The sequence below is a fragment of the Balaenoptera musculus genome, chromosome 14 (genome assembly GCF_009873245.2).
Source record: "Balaenoptera musculus isolate JJ_BM4_2016_0621 chromosome 14, mBalMus1.pri.v3, whole genome shotgun sequence".
Classification (NCBI taxonomy): Eukaryota; Metazoa; Chordata; class Mammalia; order Artiodactyla; family Balaenopteridae; genus Balaenoptera; species Balaenoptera musculus.
The window spans coordinates 36,121,903-36,138,955 of NC_045798.1; the positions used below are offsets into that span (position 1 = coordinate 36,121,903).

General features: G+C 34.1%; 1 protein-coding gene across 2 annotated transcripts in view; it reads right to left on the reverse strand.

Annotated features, from left to right (window-relative positions):
• The window catches only part of SMCHD1 (structural maintenance of chromosomes flexible hinge domain containing 1), a 134,657-nt gene that overhangs the window by 94,368 nt on the left and 23,236 nt on the right, over positions 1-17,053 (reverse strand). For both annotated transcript variants that reach the window (XM_036874911.1, XM_036874912.1), the window contains 5 exons: positions 7,720-7,834; positions 7,475-7,594; positions 3,372-3,538; positions 1,323-1,413; positions 406-616 (listed from right to left, as the gene is read on the reverse strand). In XM_036874911.1, the coding sequence (XP_036730806.1) occupies positions 406-616; positions 1,323-1,413; positions 3,372-3,538; positions 7,475-7,594; positions 7,720-7,834 (704 nt within the window). The remainder of the gene's footprint in view (positions 1-405; positions 617-1,322; positions 1,414-3,371; positions 3,539-7,474; positions 7,595-7,719; positions 7,835-17,053) is intronic.

Consider the following 17,053-nt stretch of genomic DNA (forward strand, 5'->3'; position numbering starts at 1 on the left):
GCAAGGCAAAAATCAGAAAGCATAAAGAAAAAACTAGTATGACTAAGTAAAGTTTAAAACTACTTTATAAATACCTACAAAGATAACAGGAAGACAACATGGAGAATATATAAAGGATTACTATGCAGTACATAGCTAAAAGTTCAGTTCAGGAAGAGATCTATGATAAAAGAATATATAATCTTTCTCAAAGCCACTGCTTTATTCATCTGGAAATGAATATACACAAAAATTAAGAATTATAAAAATTATAAATACTTTAATAACTTAAGATTTGCATGAGGGAAAAAAGTTTTTAAATTTATCTAACCTCAACAGCCCAACTAATAATTATTACTAAGAAAACAAATCACTATCCTAAATCACAACTTCACATTTTGTAGCTAAGATAACAGATTAACATACTTGATGGAAAGCATGGATCATCAGGGTACGTTTCTCTATCATATAAAAAAGGGTGATATCGGATAATCCCTTCCACTACACCATCTCCTTCAACATGAGCCTTGAACTCAAAACTATCGGCTGCTGTATTTATATACAACGTCTGCATGTCATCTTGTATTTCCCTTAGGTTGATAATCTTAGGTGTCTTCCCCTTTTCAAACATAGAAATCTAAAATAAAAATAAAACAAAAACAATTAAATTCTATAGTGACTTTACTTTTGTTCTCAGCTATGATCCAACAACAGAACAGGCAAAAACTACTTTTATTTGTACAAGTAATCATCTAGCTTATTGAAATACATATATATTTTTATTTGGATTAAATAGCTCTAAGTAGCATCTCAAAAAAAATATACTACAAAAAACTGAAAGTAAGCAAAGAAAGAGCAAAGCAGAGCTGAAGGACATATTAAGTGATGAGTACATTTAATTCAAGGTTTCCTGCTAGAGGTAGGAAGTGGGATAAAGATGTACATGAAATTCTTCCTGATGTGTGGGCAAGGATACTAAGAACTCAACACTCAAATATTCTTTTCTTCTGAATCTTACTTTACCGTTATAAGACTTCTGTGAACAAAAGAGAAACTATTTATTTCTTTTCTTCCCTGCTTTTGAGACATGATATTCAGTAACAGCTCATATCTCTAGAGAAGACAGAGAAAGGAGAAACTATATACTACAGTAAACAAAGGTTCCACAAAAATATATCTAGGAATAATCTCTTTACTTGGATATCAAATTAGGAAGTGTTTTGGTAAAAGACAAGGACAGAGAAGTTGCCTATTTACTGAATGATTTTTCTTGTCCAGAGTAACTTGGAACTAGAACAGATACCTAATAATTCACAATACTTGAAGAAAGAATTTTATCTTACTTCAATATCAATGTTGTTGAAAGGTCCAACTTCTTTTGATGTACGTTTTTCATTTCCTTTTGGGCCATGAATATAGTAATGATAAATATGCCTAAAACATAGAAAAATAACTTTACACTTTTAATTCACATAAAATTACAGTTCATCTCATCTTCTACCAAAAAAAATTCTATAACTACTATTTGGCAGTACCTACTAGGTGCCAAGCACTATACTAAGCATTTTTAAACAGAGTACACCATTTAATGGTAAAAACAATCCTGAGATTCAGGTATTATTACCCTTCATTTTATACAGAAATCGGAATGCAAGAAAAATATATAATTTAATTTACTTAAGGTCACAGAATTATAGAGTTGGGGGGGCTTCAATCCAAGTCTTTCCAACTTCAAGGCCCAAATACTTTAAGTATAGTTTATCAAAAAAACTAAAACTAGAAGTTAAGAGGCTATAATTCTACTTGTTAGGGATGTTCTACAAAGGACTCAAATATCAGGGAGTATACAGGATTGGGTATCTTTAACTTATGTCCCCAACACGAGAGTATCATTCTGTAACTCTCATCTTTCTTCTCCTATGACACTGAAACAATCTTATGCCAATACTCCTAAAACTAATAAATTCAACATTATCCCATCAAAAACCACCACTTCAGAAATCTTTGTTATTTTATTTTGGCAAATGTTTCAAAAGATTATATTTGGGGGAGATTATTCACCTCTCCCCATATCCCGTATCACATGTGTAATTATTCCTCAAGCAGGAATTTAAAATATTCCTTCATATGAATTTTAACTTTTTAAAATTACATTAATTGTCCTAGTTTAAAACACTACTAAGATAAAAGGAAATCACTGAAAATCATGAGATCTTTCTTCAGACATCTCAAAAGTGTTAACATCATAGTCAACAATAAGTTTACAACCATACATTAAGAAAGAGTGCTACAAATAGCTTAGCAAGTGTCTATTTCAAAGAATGGTTGAAGTTATACATCATTCTTTTTAAAAGCAACAGTTAAGTTATAATTATGTCATTAATGTACACTGAATTCCTTCGGTTAAGAAAAATAATAAAATAACTAATAAAAGATGTTCTTAGAGAAGAAACATCCCAAAGTCCTATTTAAAACTCTTGTGTTACAGAGCCAATAAACATCAGTATTCAAGAAAAAAGGCATTCCTAAAATCAAATTTATTTCCCCATAAAAAATTTTAATTGTTAATATAGATGGATAAAATAGAGAATCGCAAAGTAAGTACAACAGCCCTTTGAATAAATAAGAAAAGATACTTTCTTTAAAAACATGAATTTTGTACAGTATACCCATTTTTGCAAGACTAATTAATTCAGGCTAATACAAATTATGGAAACAATCCAGTCAAAGGTCTACACTGTGTAACTACAGAGGAAAAAACTTAAGAGCCATTAAATACATATACTTCTGATTTGATCTAATGGAATATATGCTCTCTAGAAGTTTTCCTGGAATAGATACACAAAGATTTATTTTCAGTATTACTCATGTCATACAGGCACATACAGATTTTTTTTTTATTTTAATAGACTCAATACATTCATTCAGTAAACTTTTATTGAGCATCTACTATGTAACAGGAAACACTGGGATACAGCAGTGCATAAAAAATGATAGACATTCCAAGGTAGAAGGCAGACAAAAAAATAAGTAAACTGTGTGGTATGGAAGATTATAATACATGCTACACAGGAAAGGAAAAAGGGGGGATCTGGGAGTGATGAGCTGAATTGGATGAACTCAAGTTTATTTTAAATGTTATCACAGTTGTCAAAAAGCATGGGCCTCATATTTGTATTTGTAATGACCAATACATTACCGGTGACTGGTGCATTATTTATAGAATACAGAACCATTTTAACGTTAACATCAGAGTAATGGTTCCTGTACTGAAGGGAAGGAAATGGGATAGGAGTAAAGCAGACAGCCAAGAGGCTTCAATATGTCTGTAATATTTTCTATCTTAAGAAAGATAAGAAGAAACATGTCCTGAATCAAATGTAAATACTTACGCTAACTGTCTTGTCCAAAGAAGGAAATAATTTTTCAAGTACTGTATGTGTTCTGGTTGTACCCCTGTGATAACCACAGCAGTAAAGCTATCTTTTTCCTTCTCCTCTGAGATAAGATGTTGTAGAAATCTTTCATCATCATTTGTAATGTGAACAGAATCAGACGGCTACAAGAGTGAACATAAAGTACAACACATTACATGCACCTTAACTGTAATTAACAAATAAAGTTTACATCAACCTTTAATGTGATTCACTTGGATAATTTCAAATACAGGCTTCAAAAATCTTTTGGAGGAAAATGGCCAATTGCAAATCAGCTGAGTGTGTGACAACAATGCTGTGAGGAGAGGGAAACTTTTACATAGATGGCTAAACTGGCACACATCAAGAAGAATGCTACACCATAATGCTACACGAATTGGAGAATCATAAAGAAAAGGGTAAAGAAAAATAAATACTGAGTTTAAAAATGCACCCCAAAATTCAGAACACTTACCCTAAGGTGGAATGAGTCCTTGCTTGGGGTACCTACCACTTAACTTGGTCAGGACCAATGCCCAGCCAGCCCTCCAAGTTCAGGAAAACTAGGATGCAGCCTGAACCCAGCTGGCTTAGCCCAAAGGCACTCTGTTTAAAAGGGAGTAAAATCATCCTGGGCCCCAGTCCACTTTCAGAGAATATCTACAGTTTGCAGAGGGAAGTGGGGAGGGGGGAGTGGGGGACTGTTTGAGGATAAGAATTACAAACTTCTCAGTTTTTACTATGAGTCTGTATGTTAAAAATTGCATGCATATATATACTATATAAGTTGTACACATAAAAACTTATAAGGCTAAAGATACACACTGAACTATTATGTCTAGGAAACTGGTTTTCTTTTTTTAGTAAGTGTGTATTATTACTTTCTTAATAAAAAATAAAAACCAACCCTCCAATACGATTCCAATGCATCCCTACACACTAAATTACTAATATTATAGGTACAATACATAATATATAAGTAACATTTTATACAGTTTGAGAGTTAGTAGATTAGCTTGGGTTTACTGATGATGCAGGTTCATTATCCAAATATTTGGATAGCAGCTTCTAAGCCCTATGACTCAACCTGGGCATGAGGAAAATAGGGTTCAAGATAAAAGAAAGACAGCATCCTTCCTCCCTACAAATTCCATCTAATAGATGAGAAACAAATGATTATAAAACAATGTGCCATTAGAAAGCTATAAGCCAAGAACTACAGAGTTAAAAAAATAAAAATGAGGTGACATTCACCCAGCAGATGACTTAATAAAAACATCCCAGACCAATGAGAACATGAAGGATTTGAGACTATAAGGGATACAAGGTAGTTTAGAATATATGTTAAACATATGATGAAGGACGCGGCTGGAAAGGCTGAATCAAGCAGTGGAAATGAGTGGAAGAGAGGATAAATGAAAGGAACTATTTTAAAAGAATTAAATGTGGTGAACGATTAACAACAAGGATTACAATTACTACTATACTGTTAATGGCTGGAGGAAAAGGGGAAGAAAATAAGAAACGCTTATAGATATTTGATTTCAGATGTACCAAAAGGGAGTTATTTACAGAACCCCTGGAGAGGGACATCTAACTGAAACTGGAAATGCGTGTGCTAGATAGGATCAATTGGTATTCAGCTGCCATTTGTACCACCTTATGTTGTCCCCTCCCAGGCTGCAGAGGATGGAAAGAAATCCAAAAACGTCTATTTCTCAGACTCTTAAATTTTTGCTTGTGGATGCAAATTAGGTTTCACCAATTAGATGTACTAGCCAAAGATTTAGAAGGGAAAAATGAGGCAAAGGCCATCTCCTGAGGTTTCTTAAAAGTTTTCTGTTACCATGCAAGGTACTGAAAGACCAGTATCCAGGTTCCAGCTTAAGCATCAGCACTGATACAGCACTAGTAATGGCCAGAAATTCTGTGTCCATTGTTGGAGCAATTGTGGCAGCAAGACTTTTCCAACTCCTGGATCAGAGACAAGGTATTGTGTTTCTGAATTCCAGATTCAGCTGTGGTCCTCCAGCTACATGATTACAGCAGATGTTGCAGCATCCCTAGAAGGTCAGTTTGGAATATCCTGGCATCATTCTACAAGACTCAGCCTAAAGATCATTCCCTCAGCCCTTCCAATAATCATCTAAGCATCTAATTCCCTTTATGAAATCCTTTTCTGTTTAAAATGGCCAGAATGGTTTCTTCCCTTTAAGGAGTCCAGACTGATTCAATGTTTCAATCTTAAGAAGAAAGTCTTGACAAGAAATACATATTTGAGAACTGCTGGTATTAAGTGGTATATATAGGAATGAATATATATATATGGGGGGGGGGGCGCGTGCATGCTAGCCCCCATAGATCAAGAATCATCAACCCCCCCCACACAGTAGTAACTGATAACAGCTTAGGAATAGAGGAGGAGCCCCCAAAAAGTAGGCTGGAAAGGACAGGTCAGAAAAAGAAAAGGACTAGGGACCTACTGGTACCCATGAAATGTTTGCTGGGATGAACTAAGCACACAACACAGGAAAAGCTGGAAGAAATGATGACCCAAGAGACCTCAGTACTATCCAAGCTTTATCATATGTATACAGTTCTGAAAAAAATCACTTAAATTCTCTATTTCTATTTTTCACCAGTTTTAACGCGGCAAATAATATTTCCACCAATATACTTTATAGGGCTTTGTGATTTTAAGATAACATAGAAAAGATAAGACAGAATACTGTTACATAAACAATGTTATTAAGGTATGTAAATTGTTAAATAAATGCAATAAATTTAAAGAGGAAAAGGTGGAATGAGCAAAATGAAGAAATTTCTCGGACAGAGGATAATGTTCAGTTATAAAGAAAGTAAAAGTAGCTAATAAACATGAAAAAAATTCAGCCCACTAGTATGAAAGAAAAGGTATTATTTTCACTTATCAAACTACTAACATTCTGCTATCATTCTTCCCTCCCCGCTTTGTTCTTTTGAAAAATAAGGAAATGATCCAACAGGCACTTCCAATATACCTTTGTTGGGAGTGTATATGATTTGGGTTCAACCTTTCAGAAAAGTGACTTTGTAATATACACCATAAATGTTTCTAAGTTCAAATTCCTTATAACGGTTATAAAAATTCTAACAATTTATACGAAGAAAAAACTGCAATTCAGGCAACATGTTATGCAAAGATACTAATGGCAGTGTCTTTATAATTATAATAAAATCCTTCAAGTAAGCTAAATGCTTAACAGAATAGTGAAATTACTGTACATTTAGCCAAAGATACTATGAAGCTATTAAAAGTGTGTTGTGTACCAAAATACTTTCTAAAATGAAGACATACTCAAAATATTAATAAATCAGAGCTCAAACCATAAGTATATGACAGTTAAACTAGAAGAAAATTCAACTAAATATGTCATAAGTACTTTTTTCTGGTATTTGAGACTATTTTTATTTTCTTTATAAAATTTTTTACAATTTGCTTTATAAGCAGAAAAGAATTTTTTTCAATCTTACTTTTAAAAAAGGTTTTAAAAAATTTAAAAATTCTAAAATGTTTCAAACAGAGAAAAGTTGAATGAGTAATACAACAAATACCATGTGCTCACCACCAAGATTCAAATTTGTGAACAGTCTCCTTATTAAAATGAGCGTTTGAATGCAAATTTATAACAGAAATAAGTTTCTCGTTTACTTATTTCTCTGGAGCTCAGATTTCTTAAAAGTCTATTACCCTATCACTGTTTTCTACTTTGCTTCTATGATTATTATACAACAAATATTTAAAAACTCAAACTCAGTGCAAGGAAAAAGGTTTACAATCTTATGAACAATTTCCAGAAAGCTTACTTGGCTTTATGAGAAAATCTGTTTTCTGAAGACTTCAGCCTGAGAAAGCACATAAATGATCACTTCTGCTATTCACATAATTAAAAGAAAAGTAATAAAAATTTAATTTGAAAATTCCGTATCTTCAAGTTTTTAAAATGACATTAGTATCTTAGAAAATGAAAAAAATGTTCTTGTCTTATCATCCATCCAAAGTAATGAATCTACAATTACTGAGTTAAAATGTATTGTACCTTTCTGTTTCTAATATATCCGCTATATATTGCCTCTTTATTTTTCTCCTTCTTCTCAAAATCTTCTTTAGAAAGTACAAGTTCATGAACATCCTGGGAATCTGCAGGTTTGCTTATCATCTGTTAAATATTAAAAAGAGTACTTTATAAATTCCCACAACTTAAACTGGATAACTAACACATTTAGAAAGTCAACCTCAAAATATTTTGATCAACTTTCACTTTTAAGAAATATTTTTACTTACTCTGGCTGATTGTCCAACAAAGAAAACAGCCTGCTTGCCCCCAACACCAAAATAGGAAATATCACTATTTAAACTGCGTGGCACTGGTAGTGGTCGAACATATCCTGAATGATCACTAAAATAAAACATTACATTAATGCAATGATGTTAAACAAACTACTCAGGTGCTAAAAGAAATTGTTATAGCAGTTTTATTAAGTGTTAATAAAATGATCCCCGAGCCAGATAACGCCCCTATTCAAATGTAAAAGAATCAGAGCGGAAAAACCAAAACATCATCTAGTCCAATGGCTCTCAAAGTTTATTACCCAGACCAGCTGCATCAGCAACACCTAGAAACGCTAAGAAATGCAAATTATTGGGCCCACCCTGATAAATCAGAAAATCTCAAATATCTGTATAACTCTACAATCTTCCCTTCAAAATTGTTTACTCCTTCAAAACTCATTAAAATATTGCCTCAATACTAATGGGAATTACAGCAAAGAGATTCTCATTTCCATGTATCATGACAAACGAAGAGCTCTGATTGAACCTCCTACTGCACCATAACAACACTCCGGAGAGTAGGCATCCCTGGTCTCTCGAAATATAGGCAAGATCGCTAGGGACACCATTTCCCAGTATCAGAAATAAGCAGAATTGGGGATGAGGCTGGAACCACTATTACACCAAATGGAAAGGTTAGAGTGCAGATGTGGCATAGCTGGAAAGATTTAGAGAACACAAAGATACATTCAAAAACACTTACCCATAAGAAACAAAGAAAAAAAGGAATGAAAAATATCAAAGTGGGACTAAAAACATGAATGACTGAAGGATAATATCTCACACACAAGTTTAAATGTACTTGGAGAAAGAGAGGAGAGAACAGATAAAAGCTGCAAATATTCTCAAACCACTAAAAGGCATAGATCCACAGATTCAGACCAAAAGAGCCCAAACAGGATACATAAAAAGAAATCCACATCACAGTGAACACTAAAAACAAAACAGAAGAACTAATAAACAGACTGAGAGAGAAATGGCTTTGCAGGCTTTGACAGCAACAGTATAAGACAGTGGAATATTATCTCCAAAGGGCCAAGAGAAAAGGTCAATGTAGAACTGAGAACTAGGACTAAATAAAGAATTTACAGACAAAATCCAAGGGAATTTACCATTAAGAGATTTGCTCTAAAGGAATGTTCCTACAAGCACAATCTGACATACAAGGTTATCATAATATGGTAAGTACAAAGGTAATTTTTAAAATATGTGTTAAAAAATTTTTCATGTGTTGTTAGAAAAAATGGTGAATATAATTTGTGGGATTTCCGAAGTCAGACTTGAAATACTAGACAACAAAAGTATAACTTTGGGAAGGAAGTGATCAGAGATAAAGTGTTCCAAATTTTTTAATATGGGAGAAGGGAGGTGTTTTTTTAAATTTTGAAGTATGATGTTAATATGCATTTTTAAATTTCAAAGACAACCAGGAAAACAAACAGATAAATTCTAAAATATTAAAAGAGAAAAAAAAAAGGTAGAACAACATTTTCAAAAGCAACAACAAAAAGATGCAATGAATTTAAAAACAAAGAAAACAAAAACAGAGAAATAATGGGATAAATAAAAATATTTTAATTGGTATAAAAAGTTCTCACCCATATATCAATAATCAAAATAAAGACAACAATGACCAGGTGAAACACCGTAATACCAGACCTACAAAACAAAGCACACAAAAAATAGCCCCCTGACAACATACAAAGCAACCGCCATACACAAACTCATCTCCACACAACAAAGACACAAACCTGCCCCCATGCAAAAAAGCATGCGTATACACAAACACCCCACACAATACACAAACCACACAACATGCATGCACACTTACAGTGCTCCCCCAACACAAACACACAATGTATACAACACCAACTATAAAAAGAACATCTTAAAAGAGTCAGAGAAACCATACATTCCGAGAAACAAAGATAAGAATGACAATGGATTTTTCATTGTAAACTGTGCAAGTCAGTAGAAATGGAGTAGCATTTTTAATGTACTAAAATGTTTAACAAAGTCAACCTAAAATTCTATACTCAACAAAAATATGTTTAAAGGGGGAAGGAGGGTAAGAATAGATCCAAACTTTATCAGACATACAAAAGCTGAAAAAATTCACTGAGAGCAAACATGAATTATAAAAACTGTTAAAAGACCTTTAGGAATGAAAATGATACTATGGATTTAAAAAAAGGAATGAAGACCACCAGAAATGGTAAATACGTGGGTAAACATAAACTGCCTCAGGGACTCAAACTAATACTTGTATATGAATGTTCATAGCAGCATTATTCACAATATACAAAAAAGGTAGAAACAAGACAACCGTCCATTAACCTATGAATAGAAAAATGTAGTATAGCTGCATAATTCAGCCATAAAAAGGGGTGAAGTTCTGATACAATCTACAACATGGATGAACCCTGAAAACATTATGCTAAGTGAAATAAACCAGAAACAAAATGACAAATATTGTATGATTCCTCTTAAATGAAGTACCTAGAATAGGCAAATGCATTGAAACAGAAAGTAGAACTGTGGTTACCAGCAGCTGGAGGTGCGGAGAATACAGAGTTATCTTTTAATGGCTATGAAGTTTGTTTGGGAAAGACAAAAATCTTTGAAAATACATAATGGTAATGGTTGTAAAACACTGTGAATATAATTAATGCTACCAAATTATACACTTTAATTTAATGTTATACTTTTTTTTAACCACATTTTTAAGAAAACAACTGTTAAAAAGAGAAACTCATAGAAACAGACAGTAGAAAAGTGGTTGACAGGGACTGGGGAGTGTGGGAAATAGGTAGAGGTTGGTAAAAGGGTACAAACTTTCATCAATAAGATGAATAAGGTCTGAGGAGCTAATGTATAACATTGTTAAGTACAGTCAATAACACTACTGTGTAACTGAAATCTGCTAAGAGAGTAGAACTGTGATAAATTAAAGATGTATACTATGAACCCTAGTTGCCAGTAAAACAAAAGAACAGAGTAGCAGCTAATAAGTCAATGAAGGAAACAGTGGAAGCACACATACACACACACACTCAATTTGAAATAAGGCAGAAAAAAGGGAAATGTGGGGAAAAAGGGAAAAATAAACAAATAAGAAAGATGGTAACCAAGAATACTGATAATCACATTAAATGTAATTGGTCTAAACATCCCAATTAAAAGGCAGAGATCGTCAATTTTAATACATAACCAAATGCTGCCTAAAAGAAACACTCTTTAAATATTACGAGACAGTAGGTTAAAAGGTTGGAAAACGAGTTACCATTTCAATACTAATGAAAACAGAGCTGGAGGAGATATATTAATATCGGACAAAGTTAATAAAAGAATATTACCTGGGAATAAAGAACAATGAAACAAATATGCACATAAATAAAATAGACTACCTTTCTCTGCTTGAGTTTTTAAAATTACATTAGACTGTTGAAATAAAAATAACACGGTCTGATATGGTTCTCAATATATGTAGAGGTAACACTTAAAACTAAATTATAAATGGGAGAGAGTTAAAATACCTAAATAATTTGGTGAGATTTCTGTAATTCACTTTAATTGGCAAAATGTCCATACTAAGAGACTGTAATACAGTATTCCCTGGAGCAGCCATTAAAAAATAAATAAATAAATAAAAGATATACTTGAAAACCACTATAAAGAAAACAGTGTAGTAAAATACGTTCAAGTAAACCACAAAAAGGCCAGAAAAGACAAATGCAAAACAAAGGGAACAAATAGAAAAGTTAAAACAGGACATATTTGAGTCCTAATGTATCAATAATTAAAAATAAGTAAATGTAATAGTACAAATACACTAAATAAAACTGACAGAGTGAATTAAAAACTGACCCAACCAGGGACTTCACTGGTGGTCCAGTGTTTAAGAATCCACCTTCCAATGCAGGGGATGGGGGTTTGATCCCTGGTCAGGGAGCTAGGATCCCATGCGCTGCAGGGCAACTAAGCCTGTAAGCCGCAACTACTGAGCCCACGAGCTCTGGAGCCTGCATGCCACAACTAGAGAGAAATCCGTGTACCGCAACTACTGAGCCTGCATGCCACAACGAAGATCCCACGTGCCACAACTAAGACCTGACACAGCTAAAAAAAATAAATAAATATTCTAAAAAGACTATAGTCAAAAAAATTTTTTAAATAAATTAAAAAATTAAAAAAAATTAAAAATGACCCAACCGTATGCTGTCTACAAGAAACTCATTTTAAATATAATGATATAGGTATTTTAAAAGAAAATGGATAAGAAAAGATATACCATACAAACATAAACAAAAAGAAAGCTGGAGTGGCTACACTATCAAATAAAATACATTTCAGAGCAAGAAATTATCAGGGACAGAAGCATTATGGGAACTTCCCTGGTGGCGCAGTGGTTAAGAATCCGCCTGCCAATACAGGGGACACAGGTTTGAGCCCTGGTCTGGGAAGATCCCACGTGCTGCGGAGCAACTAAGCCTGTGAGCCACACTACTGAGCCTGCGTGCTGCAACTACTGAAGCCCATGCGCCTAGAGCCTGTGTTCCACAACAAGAGAAGCCACTGCAATGAGAAGCCCATGCACCGCAATGAGAACCCCACGCACCGCAATGAAGGGTAGCCCTCACTCGCCCCAACTAGAGAAAGCCCGTGCGCAGCAACAAAGACCCAACACAGACAAAAAATAAGTTAATTAAATTTTTTTAAAAAAGGCATTATGAAAGGGTCAGTTCACTGAAAAGTCCTAACAATCTCAATTATGCATACAAAAAATAACACAAGTTAAAAATACACAGAGCAAAAATTCAGAGAACTGGAGCTCTTCAATACTCCTCTCTTAGTTACTGCTACACAGAAAATCAGCAAGGATAAGAAAGAACTGAAAAATATTATCAACAGATGGAATCTAATTGAGATTTACAGAACACTCCTCCCAGCAACAGCAAAATACACATTCTTTTCAAGGACACAGAAAATTCACCAAAATATAGATCACATCCTAGGTCATAAAACAAATTTCAACAAATTTAAAAGAACTGAAACCATATAGAGTATGTTCTCTGAATATAATAAAGTCAAACTAGAAATCAACATAAAGACAAGAAAATCTATTGGGAGCATTTGGAAATTGAACAACACATTCCAAAAAAGATCCATGGATCAAAAAGCAAGTTGCAAGGGAAATAAAAGTTACACTGAACTGAATGAAAGTGAAATTACAGCATATTAAAACTTGTGGGATACAGCAAAAGTTGTCCTGAGAAGAAAATTTATAACACAAAATATTCATGTTAGAAAAGAAGTAAAAAAAAACCTGTAAGATTCCACATCAAGATACTACAAAAAGAGCAAATAAACCCAAAGTAAGAAGGGCATAAATAATAAAGAGCAGAAATCAAAGAATTTGAAAACAGGAAAACAGAAAATTTATCAAAGCAAGCACTAGTTCTTTACAAACATTACCAACAACTATATGCCAATAAAATTGAAAATTTAACAAAATGGACTAATTCCTAGTAAAATATAACTTACCAAAGCTAAATCAGTAAGAAATAGAAAGCCAAAATATTCTTATAACTCTATAAAGAAATCAAAGCAATAGTTAAAAATTCCTCCTGCAAAAAACATACCACATCCAAATGGTTTCCCAAGTGAGTTTTATCAAACTTTCGTAAGTGGTTAAAGTATAAATTAATACGATCACTTTGGAAAATAATTCGCCATTACCTTGTAAGTTGGAACATTCATTTTTATATCCTACAAATTCCCTCCTAGGCATATACCTAAAACTTACATAGATTTGGACCAGGAAATATATATAACAGAATGCTACACACACACCCCATATATAAAATAGTACTGCTAACAATTGCTAAAACTTGGGGGAGAAAGCCAAATGCCCACTGACTGGAGACTGGATAAATAAAGTGGGATTCCTTTTTGGTATATACTAAAGATTACACGGTTATGAAAATGAATGTACTACAGACCCACACAAATATGCAATCTTAGTAACCTAATATTAAATGAAAATCCAAGTCCCTTATAGATCAACATATAGTATGATTACACTTTTTCATATTATCAAAAACAAGCAAAATTAGATATATACATTTAACAAAAGGAAATAGCTAACACATATATATGGAATCTAAAAAAAAAAATGGTTCTGAAGAACCTAGGGGCAGGACAGGAATAAAGACGCAGATGTAGAGAATGGACTTGAGGACACAGGGAGGGGGAAGGGTAAGCTGGGTCAAAGTAAGAGAATGGCATTGAGATATATACACTACCAAACGTAAAACAGCTAGCTAGTGGGAAGCAGCCGCATAGCACAGGGAGATCAGCTTGGTGCTTTGTGACCACTTAGAGGGGTGGTATAGGGAGGGTGGAAGGGAGACGCAAGAGGGAGGGGATATGGGGATATATGTATACGTACAGCTGATTCACTTTGTTATACAGCAGAAACTAACACACAATGTAAAGCAATTATACTCTAATAAAGATGTTTAAAAGAAAAAAAGTAAACAGAAGAACAATTCAAGATACTTCTTAACTTTGGTGGCAGGGATGAGGAGGATACAGATATAAGTTACAGTATATTCTACTTACTGGATTGGGTGGCAAATTCTGGTTATTCAGCTTATTAAATTTTTCAATAAATAAACTTTAAAAGGGCATGTCCTACACCATTGTAAAGCAATTATACTCCAATAAAGATGTTAAAAAAAAAAGGGCATGTCCTGCATTGATACATTGTAATAAACCAAGAATTAATTAAATTCTATGAACAAAATATTAAGAAAAATAAAGAGTAAATAGGTTCTAAGACTTTAATTACTATGACAATACTTCCAGGAAATATGCTGAAAATACCCTCCCCTAAATATTCTCCTTAAAACACATATGGGGAAGTACATTAAAAGTTTGGGAGGGCAGAACTCATAGATAAAACAATATATACATACTTAATCTGATTCAAAACTAAGGAATTCTGTTCACTGATTAGGAATGGACACACTTAATGACCAGGCAGTAAGTTTCCTTTTTCAACCTTTTTCCTAAGTTTCTTTTTCCATTCATGAAAGCCTAACCTAAGCAAAAACCCTATTACAGCAAATAAGGCTGAAAATACTAATTTCCAGTAGGTTTTAGACTTGTGTAAATGAGTTCAGAAAATTCCTATATCCACACTCACGGGCTATATAGATCTCCCTTCATGAAGATAAATATAATCTAAGATCTTAAGAAACAATTTTGCATCACAGAAGGAGTCCTCTGGAGAATTTAGAAAGTCACCTCCCTCAAAATAAATTTTTATCACAGTCTAAAAAAGTTTCAGAAACTATCTCATTCTTATTCTTCATACAATATAAGAGGGCACTATATCTTTGTGAAACAACAGTATTTATTAGAAAAGAGAAGCAAAATCTGCATGAAAATGTATGATAAAAGGTGTAGAAGGTAAGAAAAAGGAATAGGAGAGACGATCAAATTAGTAAAAAGAAGCAGGTAAGTGATTCAGGAAATATGGTAGAGAGACTATGTATATATATTTAGATCTCACTATCTCCAATCTACCACAGGGAAAAAAAATCAGCCACAATGAAGAAAGTGACAAATGGCCATAGGTAACTAACCGAGCTTCTGGAATACACGTGTCTCATCTCGATACAGATGTGTCTCATCTGTGAGACACAATGGAAATAACCAAATTAAAGTAGGATGCCTAAATGTTACATTCTCTAAATTCAAGTAAGTACAAATATCTACTTGAAAGTTCATCTTAATTGCAGAAAAATACTAAAGACAATTGAGCTTTTTCTTTAGGAAAACTAGGGAAAATCCTGTTGGGAGTCCATTTCTACAACCTAAAAGTGGCATGGGAAACAGGCCATGTGGCATGCTATTTTTATTTTCCAAAAAACGGCTGACTGAGTTGAGAGCTTTTTAATTGCTGAGCAAGTTTAAAGTGCAGAAAGTAGCACTGATCCAACACACATCTGAATTATGGCCACCCAGCTGGTCTAACTGATGTCACCCTTCTTTCTTCCACAAAATAATTAAATGAACACATAGTATTACAACAAGGTTCTAGGTATCTAATTTAACTTATGATTGTAACAGTGCCTCAGTCATGAGCAAATTTCCTAGGTCCAGGTAATGTTCTTTATCTTAGGGGTTTGGATTAGACCAGTGTATGCACTTGTCAAAAATCAGTTAATTGAGTGATCACTTCCAGAATGGCAAAGTAAGAACACATGAAAATCCACTCGTTGATAAACACAAAAACAACACCTGAAAAAATTGTCAAAATCAACTTTTTCAGAACTGCAAAAATTAACTTAAGTCTTGCAACAATCCAAGGAGTGTTTATTTAAGACACATTGATGAGTTTTGGTAATAACTGCGAGCTCTGTTATGTTTTAACATACCCTCTCCCATTCCCCTCTCACCAGCTCCACAGAAGCCTTGAAAACAAACAGCCCTGCAATCATGTTGCAAACTAACAGCTTAGGAGTCACTGGAATGTGTTTGGAGTTCCCCAAAAGCTCCTTCCGCATAGAATTGCCATTATTGGATCTGACAGTTCCACAGAAACTTCCACTTGCAGGGTTTGTCTTTATTTGACCTAACTCAGAACTTGCTCTCTGTGAAAAGCATTTTCCTTGGGTCATTTGTCAAAAACAATCAGTGGCAGATGTTTACCATCAAAGCTGACTAAGGCAATGAAAACAGTTGGGAGAAAACAAGAATCTGGGCAAATACTCAGAAGAAAAAGCTGGGGAGGGCTTCCCTGGTGGCGCAGTGGTTGAGAATCTGCCTGCCAATGCAGGGGACACGGGTTCGAGCCCTGGTCTGGGAAGATCCCACATGCCGCGGAGCGGCTAGGCCCGTGAGCCACAACTACTGAGCCTGCGCGTCTGGAGCCTGTGCCCCGCAACGGGAGGGGCCGCGATAGTGAGAGGCCCGCGCACCGCGATGAAGAGCGGTCCCCGCACCGCGATGAAGAGTGGCCCCCACTTGCCGTAACTAGAGAAAGCCCTCGCACGAACCGAAGACCCAACACAGCCAAAAATAAAAAAAATAAAAAAATAAAAAAATAAAAATAAAAATAAAAATAAATAAATAAATAAATAAAGTAGCTATAAAAAAAAAATATAAAAAAAAAAAAAAAAAAAAAAGCTGGGGAATGAGAGGTCCATAGTGGTTTTTAAAAGCTCCAACATAGTCATGAGAATCAAGGTCACACTCATGTGCAGGATTGTATACA